The sequence below is a fragment of the Platichthys flesus genome, chromosome 6 (assembly GCF_949316205.1).
Source record: "Platichthys flesus chromosome 6, fPlaFle2.1, whole genome shotgun sequence".
Taxonomy (NCBI): Eukaryota; Metazoa; Chordata; class Actinopteri; order Pleuronectiformes; family Pleuronectidae; genus Platichthys; species Platichthys flesus.
Window position 1 is genome coordinate 17,079,653 of NC_084950.1, and position 15,867 is coordinate 17,095,519.

Genomic DNA, 15,867 nt, shown 5'->3' on the forward strand with positions numbered 1-15,867 from the left:
ATGGCGGGCTCTCTGTCGCGTTTTTCATAATGCTCCTTGAGGCTTTTTTGTATGAATGTTCACGATACACCTGTGTTCTAATTTTGGTGAAGAAACGGTCATGGGGTAACCTAGGGGCTGTGCACCTGGTGGCGCTGTTGAGCCATTTTGCCACGCCCATTTCCAAATACTCTAAATAAAATAAAAATAATAATAATAATAATCCTTTAAATTTCAATAGGGCCTCCCACCGTTCCAAGCTTGGGCCCTAATAATAATTAATGATAATAATTATGATGCAGCTCTTTAGACAAAGAGAAAAAATGTAGACGGAGGAAACCTGTGCACTACAATGAAACAAAACAAAGTTGATTGATGAAAGAAGTTGAGGTACTCAGTGGATTAAGACAATTTAATTTTTTACAGTTGCCCAGGTGAAATATATAAAATAAAAAACTGGTTGACGTTATTCTAATTCAAAAGACCTTTCTTAAGTTTTGATTGAGAGCGGGCTCACCACAACTGTCCCAGAGGCTGCAGTTAGTTCACACCTCAACTGTTTTGTCAATCAATTAACATTTTCAAGTACCCCAATAATAAATTGTTCATAATACACTGATGTAGTTGTAAGCAGCTAGAAGATATTTAACCATTTAATAATGTATAGTACTTAACAGCTTCTCATAAAATATGTTTTGTTTTCTGTGATTGCTTCAATTGTGTGTTTGCATTCGTTTTTAGTTGATAAATGTTTTTTTTAATATTTTCATTTCTTATAAAAGTTAAACGGAGGGAACCAACTGTTTCCTTGAGGAATTGCTCAGCTACTTGAATGCAAATTATATATAATTTATTTCTTCTTGGTCTTATTAAACTATAGCCTATTCTTAGTCCAATTTAGTCAATTTCTAAATCAGAATAGAATTAATAATTGCTTAAATATCTGTTGTTTTTATATCTACTTTCACTTTCAATACTTTATGTTACTATTAATAGCCACCATGAGATTCACTGTGATAACATTTGAATAACATATTTTAAAATCCTACAAAGTATGGATTAATTGGGGAAATGAAGGAAAACATGTCTTGTAACAACCAAGTTTATTTCATGATACACTGCCTACATTATCATAAATAAACAGATTCAAAATCCTTACCCACATAACCCCTGTTGTTTCTGTCTAATGTGGGAGAGCTGCCTGCTGATGAATCAGTTGTGTTGAGTCGGAAAGGTTCAGATTAAGATACAGTTTCACACTTGCATGTTTTACATATTGCTTTCAAATGGTACCTTAAAATGTGCTGTAAAAAATGTGACTTTAGAAAAATATGAAAATAGAAACAAAGATGCCCCAGAAGTCCTCCCGCTCCCTGACATCACCCCCAGTGAATAAATCCACACACCACCAAAACCTACAGCATCTTAATTCTGGTAATTTGCACAGGCAGAAGTAGTCAAGAGCTCTCTGAAGAGAATACACGATTCAAAAATATTTACTTTCTCCTTGTGTTTTCTTTGTGTATCTACTGTGTCTGGACACATGCAATCAGTGTGGTGGGCTATGTGGGTGCCCGTCCTGCATTAAGGACCGAAGGATCACAGATCTAATTAAAAAAAAAAAAAAAAAAAAAAAGAGCAAAACAAAGACGGTACAATAGAGCACTAAAAACCCAAAGCATGTTAACTCATATGGGCACACCGGCAGGGCTGGAGAAATCCATCTATGATCAAACACGGCAATATCAAATAAATGGTAGATAATCCACACTAAACAAGTCGTTTGCAAATTGATGAGGATGCTGAAACAAGATGCCGCAAGTAATAAAGTTTCGTCATCTATTGACAGTAAAAGCCATGATTACAATACAGAGTGATCAGAATAATCAGCCAGAGCCATGAAATCCCAAATAAGGACGAGTTAAGGAGTGGTGGATTAAAATAAAGATATAATTTCACCTCGACTTTGGGCTGATCCGCCTGGTGCAGTTATTGTTGTGCAGTTACAACAACAAGGTTTGAGCTGAATTGACCTGAGCACCATTGAAATAATGCGTCGTTCTACCTAAGTCTACAGCTAATTCTAAAATTCATAGAGAAACACATGAAGACATTCTGTTATTAGTAGGAGCGCTGCTTTGTGCTTAAGGGGAGGGCACTATGTGCTAACAGTGTCCAGGCACTTCACCATAAGAAAAACACCTGGCACGAAGTAATAGAAACTACAGTATGACCATCAAAAACTACAACCATGTATGAATAAACTGGCCTCTCCACTCTGCACTTTTTTTCTACAGACGAGGGTTAAATACGCACAAAGACACAAACAATTCACAGGTTTAAATCAACATTAAAATGAGTCTCTTCCGACTGCCACAAAAACAGTGTTATCGAGAAGCTACAGTTTGAGTTATACCTCCCTCTTGTGGTGGGAGGAAGCTGGAACGGAGAGAGGAGAAAGTTTTCATTCCGATCGAATCTGTGTCATTTTTCCGACCGAGTAGGAAAGGATAAGAGGTGAGCCGAGGTTTCTGCTGGAGCTGTGGTTTGCTGTGGCAGGGAGGCAGATGTGGGCATGGCGAGGGACTGATGAGGGTCTTTAGTTGCCTGCAGCACTGGCGCTGCTGCTGATGCCCAGGTAGCTGGCTGCGCTGTCTGCAATACCCTGGAGCGGGACGATGACGCCGTCCAATAGGCCTTTGAGGGTGTTGATCTGTTCTGCATCCAGGTTCTGGCAGGCATAGTAGAGAGAACCACCCACCCCAACGAGGAGCAGCAACTTGAGCAACACAGACAGAAAGCCTTGTCGGCCTGAGGGTTTGCTTGAAGAGACGTCGCTGCTCGGTCGAGAAAAGGACTCTGAGTAGGTGCGGCTCTCGGTGTGGACGTTGCGCAGAAGGCGGGACTCATCCAGCCAGTACTCGCTTGGTTTTAGAGGTCGACCGGCCGCCCCTCGGATCGGACGCCTGCAGCTCGCACTGATTAGAGAAAAAATTGTATCACAGTTTCTATTAACGTGACAGAAACTTAAGGACCAACAAACTAAGTTTTTCCGAAGCTTTAAACTACATCCATGATTTCCCCCAGCTGACGTTTGCTAAGCTGGTAAAGAGATAACTGTACCATCTTACACCAAAGACCATGTGGGGTCAATGTCTCTAGTATTAGTGTTTTATTTCAGAAGGGTCAAATGTCGCAACAAAAATAAAGCTAATTCCATCCACTACTCAACACCATTAAATATGGTTAAATTAGAGAAAGCTAGTGATGGAGCCTTGAAATAGGACCCAACTTTTAATCTAAGGTGAATTGAATGGCTTTACAGCATTATTCATGTGCAAGCCAGATGAATCAATAGTTACCTGATGCCTGTTGGTGTGCTTATCTCATTGGCAAGGATATCTTCAACAACGCTCTTGCTGGCCTTCTTTGGCGTCTCTTCAATAATAACTTCCTCCACCACCTGTCAATTTAATATAGAAACATGTTAATACTAATGGAAAGAAAATTATTATATTCCAAGCTGGAGAATGTCAAAATATCCCTCACCTTGGTTTGTCGTCTGCTGCTGGCCCTGACAGTGACGGGAGCTTTACCTCTGCTCCTCACAGGCCTCTCTACCACAGGAACGGGTTCTGGTTCTGGTTCTGGTTCTGGCACAGCGATCTCCTCTGAAAAAATACAGGTGATATAAACAAACAGTGCTACAAGGGGACACAGATTGTTTTTACTAAACGTAACCTGGTTAACCTCGATAAACTTGTATGATGCAGGTTATTGGAATTTACAAAGACTATGGGCAGTGTGCCATCAGAGCTCACCGTCTTCCTTGTCGCTGTAGTGGTCAGAGTTTGTGTTGCCGTTCTGGTTAGAATCTGCCTTGGGGAGAGTTGTGATGTCTGTAGGAGCTTCAGGTTCAGCCGGAGGCTCATCTAAGACCTTCTGCAGCTTTTTCTCATACACTTTACGTGTAGAGGCTGAGCGCCGGGGACAAGGTTAAAAACAATATTGTTACATCTTTAATAGGATGAGTAACAATCTTACAGATCTTCAGTGAGCACAATTCATCAGTTAATGCGTTCACGTTACACTATTAGGATCAGTCAGGAAAGCAGGTTTCAGCAACAAATATTTATTTATAACAATGAGGATATCGTTTAGTATATGCATTGTTCTAACATTTCAGTTGTATTAACTGACAGCAGAGTGGTCTCGCACTTGTCTGTAACAAATGTAAATGCTGTGACCAAAATGTGATTTGACCGTGGTCTTTGACTTGTCCGACAGTGGCACAATAACACAAACCATTATCTACGTATCTTTGGTATATGTGAACTTTACAATTGTTAAAAATCCCACTTAACAAAGTTGTTAATGCTACAAGAATTTGTACATGATAAAAACGTATTGATATAACTTCATTAATCTTAGCACTCAGGGTTTCCGCAGGGTTTCGGTAAATATATTCAAGACCAACCCCAAAAATTTTAATACAACCTGTTATTGAATTCTGTACCTGTTGCATAGTCATACCATAAAGACTATGGAAAATATCAATGAAGAACCAGGACTATGAGATGTCACATTCCTCTAATAAGCACTTCTCAGCTTTTCACAACTATCTCTGGGACAATGGTTAGAAGATAGATGGAGGGGACTAATCAATTAAAACTAGACAAAACTAAAAAAGATAAAATCAAAATTCCACGTATTTATTTTATGTTTAGCCCTAGGTACCACAGTAATGTACAGTTTGAAAAAAGTAAATGTTTTTCGTTTGAATTCATTAACTGATATTCTTACTTGCATGAAAAAGCTGATTCATTAAAGCATGAAGAAGAAAGAAATGACTAGACCTGGTGTTTAGGTTACGATACTAACATATACTTTCAACTAAGTTAGATGAACCACTTAAAAGAAACACACAATATCAGTTTTAATTGTTTTTAAAAAGTTAAATGCTGTATAACGTATTTTACAGAAGTGCAAAACCATAACAGAATAATTGTTTGTGTTATGAGTCTGTGAATGACTGGAGTGTAATTGGTACTCACCAACAATGGGACCTGACTCCACACCATGCTTTGCCAGCTGTTGTTTCAGATCTTCATCTGTGAGATCTGTCACCTCCACCTCTGCTGTGCGAGGCTTGTCCGTCTTTTTGGTGGCTTTCTGCAGACGAATCAAAGATCAATAAATCACACCAAACCCCATAACTCACACTTTACGATACAATCATCGCTTCAACCAATAAAAACGAACAAAAGCTCCATTGTGTCGCTGCACTTAAAGAAACTTACTCTTCCAGAGCGGCTCTTGCTGGACACCACGGGGGCGGGCAGCTCCTCGTCGCTGGAGAAGGTGTCTGCTGGCGGGCTCGGCTTGTTGTTCAGCACGGTTAAGTTCTTCAGGTACAGCTGCACGTACACTTCTTTCTTGTGCTCTCCGCTGGGAAGTGGCACGTTGTTGGCGGAGAGCTCGTTCTTCAGCTTCTCTTTCGTGAGCACCGTCGGGTCCGCGAGGAATTCAGCCATGCTTCTTCACTGCGCTCTCTCTCTCGGTCCGATGCGAGGTTTCGGGTTTCTTTCTGCCGCTTCAGTCCGCAGCTGCAAACAACATCCGCAGCAGCGGGAACGTGAGCGAACAGCGCTGTTGTCAAACACGACTGGCGCCTTCCCGCTACTAGCGGGGGGGTGGGGGGAAGAAGCGCGGCCGGATGGAATAAACACCTCGTTCTGCTTCTTCGCCCGACAGTTAGAACACTTCCGGGTAGCGCGGAATTTTCGAAAGCAGATACGCGCTAATGCTGCGAGCGAGGCGGGTGCCGAAATTGAAATTTCAGTGGCGGTAGCGTGGCTATGTTAGCTTAGCTTAGCTTCACACCGGTCCACTTGCTTCTGTCTGTCCGCGGTCGCAACAAGGACCAAGCAACAAGCAGCGCCGCTATTGGACGGATCCCGGCAGTACGCCGCGCGCTGATTGGCCCGCTATGAATGGAACAGTCGCAGGCCGCCGCCACAAAGAAACCTCGCGCTGAGTATTTCAGATGGTGATTTACACTAATCACCCGGCGACGTTTACACCGATGATCCCCTTACTGACTTCATTCTGTGGACGAACGGGACAGACTCGGGTTAAAAAACAATCGACAAGAGAAATACCTTAATGGCGGTTTGATGCTGCTGATCGTTTACCAATGTTATGACAGCTGCAGTTTCCCCTTGCGACGAATCATGGCTGTCGTGTGAATCTGCTCCAATTCAAAATGGACAGGTTGCATTTAATATCAACAGTTACAGTTATGGCCGGTGTAATGTCTTATTTGCCCTCGGCAAAAACTTGTTCTTGGGCCTTTGTAAGTCATTTTTATATCGGTTACATTATTTCCCCAAAGGCCACAATACTCCAGACCTGAAGTTGATTCATCAATTAGTTGATTAGTGGCTACTTTCCCCCCATCACAGATTAGCATATGCCTGACACAAGCTTCTAATTGTGGATGTTTCCTAGTTTTCTATGCGATAAAGCAAAAAAACAATATTAAATATACAAACTGAGCAATACATCTGACGTCTCTACGTCTTTTGGACCCCCCTATGCATATATGGTTAAGTTAATGGGTCATAAACGAGGAGAAATTAGTGGTTAGTGGTACCTCAGACTAAACAAGTGCAAAAAGCTAAAAACCTAAAAATGTGCTCATGGACAACGAAATATTATAAGTAAAGTGAAAAACTAAAATAATAGCATGAACAGAACAAGAGAAAAAAGATGAATGTACTATGATTATTTCACAGTTTGATATTAAATACTATTTTAAGTTGCAGCCTTACAATTCAACAAGCATCTGACTTCAAAAACGTATAACTTGTTGACACTGAGGAGGGGCGTTGAGAGGATCTTTTGTTATAGATACAAGAGATTTAACTTTGTATTCATCTTAAATTTTCATTACATAATAATAATGTAGCATTTTCAAATTTTTTATTAAAACTAGAACTATTATGTGTGGCCTATTTTGGGGCCCCCACGTTGGGGCCTGGGGTGCTCAGTTTCACCGCTCCTCTCACTTACACACCCCTGGTTTAAATATTGCATAATGCAGTGGTGAGCAAATGTGGTAGATGAAAACTGCTCCTATAACAGAAGAGGGCAGCATGAGACACATTATCAGGGTATCAGCAGGTCTGGACTTTTGTACAGCACCAAATGTGTTTCCTCACAAGAAAGGCTCAGACCGTTAAAGAAATTTGAATTTAATTCACAAAACTGAAATACTCTCTCTAGCCAGCTTTAGTAAGTAAGGAGATCATTTGTTAGAAATTTGCACAACAGAAGTTCAATATCAACCAGGAACACATGTCAAATTCTGCTTTTAAAACCGTAACACAGTAACATATTCTAATTTCCTGTTTTTTTTTTATACCACCAATGACAAACCCAAAGGAGCTGCATTTATTATAGAAAATATGTAGAACTGCTTAATTTTAACCCTTGAGAGGCTGCTCAAAATTGTCTCAAATGATTGTCCCTCGTCTATCCCATAAGTTAACTAACACAGTACTGGCTGGTTTCTGGGTATCTGGAAAAAAAGGGGCCCATCTCAATGTGTTTGTGTGCTGTCAGAAGATGTTACACAACTTAATAGCTCAGAGTGAATAAGTCAAGATTAGAGCTAAATCTTAAATTAAAGTAAACCAATCAATCTTAGGGTTAGGGTTAGGGTTAGGGTTGGTAAATCCAGCCATTAATTTTCTGTTTGCACATGTAAGCCTAGATTTTGTAAATATAATTAGTCATATTGATAAACATTGATAGACATTGCTGAAAGAAGTGAAATGTGACACAATAATAAATTATTTTTTAACTGTATTGCTTTTCCCTCATGGTCTTTGTACAGTGTAATTGTGAAAGTGGAATTTAAACTGGGCTCAATGCGGTATTTAAAAGTCTTAACTTTAAGTAAGTGAACTCTCCAGGAACCCCAACAATTCAAAAGTAACATGTTTCACTTATTTGAGGTTTCATGTTGCTCGGTATCAAGCCAACAAATAACCTTGATGTAATGGACAGAAGAAACCACAGGGTGCTTCACAAGAAGGAAATGGAAAGAGGGGGGATTATTATCCACTAAATTAAATGAATAAAATCAAGAGAAAGCCAAAGAAAGCAAATGAGTTTTAAGACTATTCCAAAGTTAAAGAGGAATACTAGCATCGGAATGAAGACCATTAGTGTTCTAGCCAGAAAACACGAGTCTACATATTAAATATAACTGCACAAGGGTTTAGGTAATTTATTTGTTTAAAATATTATCCATCATCAGGGAGGCGCCTGATTGGTCCCAAATTCATTCTGCAGACCCCAAACACACAGCCAGAGTCACAAAAAGCAATCTTCAGTAACAAGAAGAACAGTAGTAGATGATCTGTCCTCCAAAAAGACATTGAAGACAATGCGACTGAATCCAAAGAAAGAATGTGGGAAGCTCTCCAATGTGATTAGAGCAATGTACTGTACCTGCCATCAATCTTTTAAAACTGTGGTCAGTGTTGATAAAGTTAGTGCCGTTTAAAAAACAAAGGGTAGTCAAAGCGAATATGGATTTGACTCAGGTGTTTTCTTTGTTTACTGCAGTTAGTATTACATTAATGAATACATATTCATGGTATTAATTCTGCAAAACTGGCAGGATATCATAAGAGAAAAGGACAAAAAGTGACAAAGGTCTTCTTTAAACTTCCTGCCAAACACACACTTTCTTGTGGTTCTATTTGAGTGAGGACACTCCTTGGCAAAAGGCATTTCCATATTCCTTCACCTTCAGCATCACGTCAAAATGCCAAACCCTAATCATTGCCCTTATTCTAACCCTATCCCTAATAGTTTGTCAGACAAATAACATCACGTTGGGTTGTGGATGGTGATGGACATTTTATGAGAAGCCTGATAATTTGACTGAACTGCCATTATTGAATCACTGAATAAAAACATAGCAATGCAGAGGTCTTGAAACAGACTATTTTTCTGTATTTACTGACATAGACTTTACAACCTATCAATAAATAATCGATAATGAAAATAATGCCTTTCCACTTGCACACAGAAGCATGCTGGTCTCTACCCCCATTCGTTCCTGCCGTGGGGACAGTGGTTTGAGGTGGCACCGTGTGGCTCCCCACCTGTCCTTCAGAGCTGCCTCTCTGGGGCTTTTTGATGATGTTGCTGCAGAAACCAGGCAATAGATCTCCACTTCAGCTCCAAACCACACAAAAATACAGCACTTCACATGCACTTCAGCTTTTCCGATGGAGTATTAGCGTAAAAAATGTAGAGCCCTTGAGAAACACCTCTTAAGTTTACTTTGTATGTCATTTATACAGAAAATAAGACTCAGGCCAAGGATCATAGAGGGTGCCTCTTTAAGCATAACAATCATGGCCCCCGGAAAATGATCAAAGTCTGTGCTTTAATCGTCAACATTCACATTTTCATGACAGATTATTAAAAAAAATGAATCCACAGGACACATGATTGGCAGGTGGAAGACAAAACAGACTAAAAGCTGTTCATGCGAACATAAAGGCCTATATGTGGAGCCACACTGAGACATTTGTGTTGACTAGTCTTAAATGTGAGACGGTGTTTGGAAAAGACGACACATCTCAAACATCTGTGTCCTAGAAGCGGGTTTCTGATCACCTACAAAAACTTTAAACACAAACTCCTCGGTCGAGTTTATCTTGGATTTTACATATTTCTAAATCCCCATCGAGCCGCCCACAGAAGTAGCTTAGGAAAAGTCAACCTTTACCACCCAGAGAATGTCTGATCCAATTCCACTGACACAACAAAACACATACTGGTGAAACTAATCAACGTTATGAAATTTCCACACACTGTAAGATCACAGCCCAGTCATCTCATGGGTATACATGTGTTGCCTGGTCCAGCTTCACATAATAACCAAACAGTCAGTTTTATTAAACAAGTGTTTACTCTGTTTTACCGAACTCCCACATTAAGATTTTTAAATAACCAGAGCATCCTGGAAAAAAAGGTGTGTTTTCCTGCAATAATCTATCTCAACAATCTCTAATCCTTGCAGGATGTTATTACTCACTGCCAAACTAATTAAGATCAAGTCCGAGGCCGTTTCCTGTACAAAGTGGAGGGTAGGATGCGGGCAGCGGGAGCAGTGTATTTCACAGGAGTGGAGATTTGTGTGTCCTGGCTTAGGAACAGCCATCTAGTAGTGCTCGCACAGTATATTTTCTTCTGTTGACAATCCAAACTCTACTTAAAAGGACACACACTTAGTTGTAGACATTTCTGTCAAGAGGAAAAATGAGACCGCCTCACTGGCCCTTCTTGATGCCCATTTGGCTGCCTGAAGGTTGTATCATAAGTACTACTCCATGTATTTGCATTACTATTATGATTTGGGCCTGTCCAGTTTTATTTGGCCATTGAGTACAAAGACACACTTGCTCATGTCCTCACTGAACTTCAGGCAAACTACTGTGTATGAACTTATCGTGAATAGAGAATATCTATTAAGGCCACGGTGAGGCACCCATGGGATGTCATGTTGGATCATTTGGGCTAAAAACCCTCATCTATCTTCTTGAAATGTATCACATTGACATAAATAATGAACACGAATGTGATATGTTGGAGCCTCTTCTGCAGCTGCTGTTGGGCCACTGCAGATGCAATAAGGAGCTTCACAGCTGCAGATCATTTTTTTCCACTTCTCAATTCAGGACATCTCAGATACAATGAGCAGTGAGGGGCGTTAACTTCATTGAGGAGGTCCTGTTTTCACTCCTGTCCGTTTGTGAAAATTGGCGGAAGCATAACACATGGGTTGAAAAAGAAAAGGTTAAATTTTGCCATGGATCGAGGAATTTTTCAATAATTGTCCCTAACTTTTTGAGAAAGGGTGTTTTGACATTGTGTGTGTAATTTGGTGCATCCAAATAAAAATCTAGACGTAGAAAATTTCAATATGGTTTCAGATTGTTGGGCCTTGGTGGAGCTAATGCACTAAAGGCTGGCGCATTGTTCTGCAAACGTGTCTGAGGCTTTTCACACAGTTGTCTCGATGGACTCGTTTTAATATATGGTTCTCCATGTTGTTGCAAAGCAATTTACCGCCAGAACACTAGGTGGAGTAACGTTTTTTGTCGAAGACGACCTTAGAGACACCTTCTTTGAGTGTGGCAGTCGTCGTCGACTTTTTATTTACAGTGCACTGCTGCACCTCATAGCCTTTTTCTGGGCGGACAAAATTGTCCCTGATCTTCCTCCACAGCTTCGTACACTCGTCGATCTGCAAACCCACGTTAAACAAGATTGAGAAATGTGACTCCGGAAAGGATTTAGTTAGCAGACCAATCACAACCTTGCGGGTTGCGTGTGGCTTGTGTAGCTTTGTCGTATAGTTAAACAAATTGGGCGACGCATGCAAGCATGCAAGAAGGGGTACGAAAGCGCGCAAGGAGCACGCAAGGGGCACGCAAGGGGCACGCAAGGGGATCTTGCGCTTGCGTGTCCTTGCGTGTCTGTGAAAACGCAGAAGCATATGCTGGCCTTAAGTACCATTCCAGTTAAAGCTGCTATCAATATTTAATATCAACTATGGACTATGTGTAATGTGAAATGTCACATTACTGTCACCTTTACTGTTCTGGTTGACTCTCACGGAGATATGTTCAGCCACAAAAGGCAGCTGCTAAAAACTCACTGCACAAAATCCTCCAGCTCCAAAAGCAGGTAAAGTCATCAACACGTTTTTGAACCAGGAGGTCAGTGGTACATTTTAGAGCTAAGAGCCAGATATTTCCCTCAGGACTTAACACAAGAATGAATACCAGACTAACTTTCATCAAATGGCCAGAAACACATCGTTGCTGCCGCTAAACAGTGTAGCCAACCCTATCCACTGTCCCCAAGAATAGAATAGACCCCCCCCCCCCCCCCCCCACGCGTTTCAGGTACTCTATACTATATACATGTTATCTTAATAAAGGGACAATGACACTGCAGGACAATATAGGATCAAAATTCAACACCCTAAGATTTTAGATAACACATATTTGACTCTGCTTATGGTTCATCACAGGAAGAACTTTAATTTCGTGCCTGTCATGAATGAACCGTGTGGCCGGTGGCTCACAACTAGAAGAAAGCGGGCAAACTAAAACAAATGACTGCCAGACCCTTGAGTTAACAGGAAAGAAATATTTCCCTGCTTAACTTGGCCGAAGATCTCAACAGACCTGCCTCTTCTCAGGGTTTTGGTCCCCACGGCTGAGCACTGGTACCGGACCAGTATAGGAAGAGCCAAAGAGTTCTCGAAAAGCCTCCTGTGATGGGTCGGTTGTGACACCGCCATGCCCCTTAACCATTTCCTCTGCTTCCCGCATTCCTGGGCTCTGAGCTCACAGGCCTCTTACTGAAGCATTATTGGAGACTGTCAGCATTAACTTTAACTAATGAATGAGGAGTAGACAATCAACAGAGACTCTGCAGCACTCGTAATTACAAGTGCCAGATCAGGTTAAGATGCCAACAGCTCAGTGCATTCAACATTTTATTGCAATCATTGGCAAGACTCAAGCTCAATATTCAATTAAGTACCAAAAAAGAAAAGGGAGTGGGTTTTATCAAAGCCGACAACAAGAAAGCTCTTTGGGGACCTTTTATAGGAATTGCTTTCATGACTGACATGGCTTGGTTTGTAATTTCCTCACTGGTCGGATAAGGGGCTTTCTTATGTCAAGTTATTTTAAGTAATCGTTCTTAGCTCTGTGTCAACTGCAGCTAGGACGTTTTCCCAAAAACCTGGTTCGTCAGCTGATATGATGTTATTTATTTAAATGTGAAAACTGAGACCTTTAGGCTCACACGTCTCTTTGCCTAAATGGACCGCTCTTTAACTGGACCTGCATCAGAATTGTTTGGTCAGGGGACTAGGAAGTTGGCTGTGTGGAAAAAGCACTTGTCGTCATGTTTACTGTCATCCCGGGAGGCAGTTTTGATGGTTCGGCTCTTGTGGCAGCTCATAGTTTTTGGGGAGTAAAATGCCGGGGGCCTATCGATACTCTGTAGTCTCACAGCGTGGCTCATCTGTGCCAGCGGTGAGGACAAATATGCCAAAGTCTACTGGGTTTGGCTCTTTTCTCACCCCCTGGCTTCCAATGCCGATGTATCCAGCTGAGGTACAATAATTTGACACCTCTTAAGCAGCTAGACCCTTCAGCGTGACAACCACTGCTTTGTTTTATATTCCTGCTTAGTTTGAATGCAATAAAAAATAACAGTCAGCAACATCCAAACTGTGTTTTTATCCAGTTTTGACTTTTGCCCCTTCCCACCCCGTTCAATCTATGTTATCCCTCCCTTTCCTATGTGGGATTTAACGTACACTTTGTGGTAACCTTGCTAAGTTATCAATTTTTTCTACGTTCTCTCACACTGAATAAAGGCTTGTTTCTCTACGCCTGCTTGTTAAGACATCAAGGACAGCTCCCTCCATCTGGCATTAAGTATTCCTGGTGCCAGTGTCGGGTTAACTGACACTCCTGCACTTAAACTAATGGCAGCGAACAGTCATCTCCCATGAGGTGCTCACCTTGGAAAAAAATCACCCAGTTCCCTCATCCCCAATCATAATCGTGCTCTCACCACCCACTGAATGAAACCATGGGCATGAAAAGGGGGATTGTTTCAGTGTTGAGGCATATATAAGGGCAAATGAAAACATGTTATACGCATGTCCTGTCTTGGATTTGCCTTCCTCCCGAGTTCAATGAGACGTTGAGAGGTGGGAAGAGTAGAACAGCATGCAAACAGAAAAATTCAGACTCAGCAAATCATCATATCCATGAGAAAGGAAACGTGTAAGATGATTTCTTAAGCAAATAAATCAAAAATATTCAACATTCCGATGCTTAAAGGGATTCTTTTGGGACAGGACGCAGTTCTAGTCTAATATATGCATCAGATATTGTGTTGTTGTTCTTGTTGGTTCGAGACCTGTTTCTCATGTTATTCTGACTGCCTGTAAAAATGCTAGCCTCCTCTTATAGACATAACTAGAACAGCCAATCCAAGAGCTCCATGTTAAAGAAAGTGAAAAAAAAATGTTTCCTCGGGTAATGCTCCACCCCACCACAAAAATCTATGAAAATCGGGTGAATAGTTTTTGCTTAACCCTGCTAAATGACCACCTCCCCTAAAAAAATCCAAAGAAAACAAGACCACATTGGCGGAGGTGATAAGAGTATGTCAAAGGATCAGGTAAAGACATTCGATTTCTTTTAAATCTAACAGCTGGGATGCTGTATGACATTGTTATATTATATAACAATCTCCCATTTAATTTCCCATGACCTATCATCTTCTCTCACAACTTTTAAACCAACTGACCTTAGGACTTAGAAAACGTCCATCCTGTGTAAGTTGTAACAAACATCTTGTACAGGTGAGTCCAGGCCAAAGAGAAGCACCTCTCAGACCACATGAGAGCACCATCACCACCCGTCCTCCTCTGAACCCCCTTCTCAATGGAAACCTAAACAGCTTTTTAAGAATGAAAAGCTTTTTCAGTTTGTTTCTAAATATAGGCTCGCCCTGTGGGAGGTGGCAGGTTCCAGAGCCATTTTCAACACAGATGAGCCCCATGTCCTGCCCAGGGCCCGGCGGGTGGTGACTGCCGGTGGTCTGCCTTTCTCTTATGCACCGGCTCTTAAGTAAACACTGCAATCCTGCGGTCAGCTACAGCATGGCACCGAGCGAAAGGACTCACTGTGCAGTTGCACACAGCTATGGTGTGTTGCCTCCTCTGGCCCACTCAATCTTGGCCCCACCCCGTCACAGGGGCCTGGGTAGGGGTCGGGGGCCAGCGACAGACCTTGATGTGTGATCCCAGAAGCCTGCTGGGAACTCCTGGTGGGAACAGTGTTGGACTTCACCTCCCGGACCCCACTGACCGACCATTTTCCATCTGAAAAAAAAGTCTAAATTAAGAACATTAACATGTTTACTGACATTATGCCAATTCATTAAAGAAAATAAAAAAAATGCGGTGAATTCGGGTGGACATCATTAACACCACGATTCACATCTGTAATCAGTAATCACAGAGTAATTTGACCATTAAACCAAGATGCTAAGTTATAAGAAGAAATTAGAAAATAGAAAATAACTAAAATAATTATTATTAAAAAGGGTTTTGTTTGAATAAATGGTTAATGGAGCACATGGAATTGTATAATTGTCACATTCAAAAGTTTAGCGTGTTAAGGAATAACACCCAGAAATATCATGTTCAACCAGGAAATAACTGAAATCTGAATGTTTTTTATCACAGGGCCACGATAATATGGCATTAATCATCAGGATCATATCCAATAAAGTGCCAGATTAATCAACTCGGAGGAAAACTGACAGCGCCAGTCCTTATCCACTGAGGAGAATAAGGGGCAACAGGTAGGCCCTTTATCCATTGAGCTCTGTTCTCACATTGCTCCCCTATACATGTAGATCATAATTTGGGGGAGTCTCAGTGGCTACCTGTAAGGACCACAGGGGTGGCAAATAGCGGGGCTGTGGCTTTCTTAGCTTCTTAGTGGTGCAAGCAGAAGGATTTACGGTAACTCTCAGACAAGCGTTCACAGCTTGGACTCTTGGCCTGGATTCGATATTGTCCCTGGCTGGGCATCAAACCCACTGAACCCGAGGTCCAAAAGAACCTACACAAAACCCTGGGATGTTTTAATGATAAATCGCCGACATTTAGTGGCAGAACAAAAAAATATTGGCCGTGCTGGGGATATCAGTATTAATTTTAATTCATAGTGATAGCACATACTGGGTGGC

General features: G+C 41.4%; 1 protein-coding gene across 1 annotated transcript; it reads right to left on the minus strand.

Annotated features, from left to right (window-relative positions):
* Positions 1–1,065: 1,065 nt before the first annotated feature.
* tmpob (thymopoietin b) lies at positions 1,066–5,904 on the minus strand. The gene is made up of 6 exons (XM_062390567.1): positions 5,280–5,904; positions 5,034–5,151; positions 3,801–3,956; positions 3,529–3,650; positions 3,342–3,442; positions 1,066–2,957 (listed from the first exon to the last, which is right to left on the minus strand). Exons 1-6 carry the CDS (start codon positions 5,511–5,513, stop codon positions 2,579–2,581), a joined length of 1,110 nt encoding a protein of 369 aa, XP_062246551.1. The 5' UTR covers positions 5,514–5,904; the 3' UTR covers positions 1,066–2,578.
* Between the last annotated feature and the right edge of the window lie 9,963 nt (positions 5,905–15,867).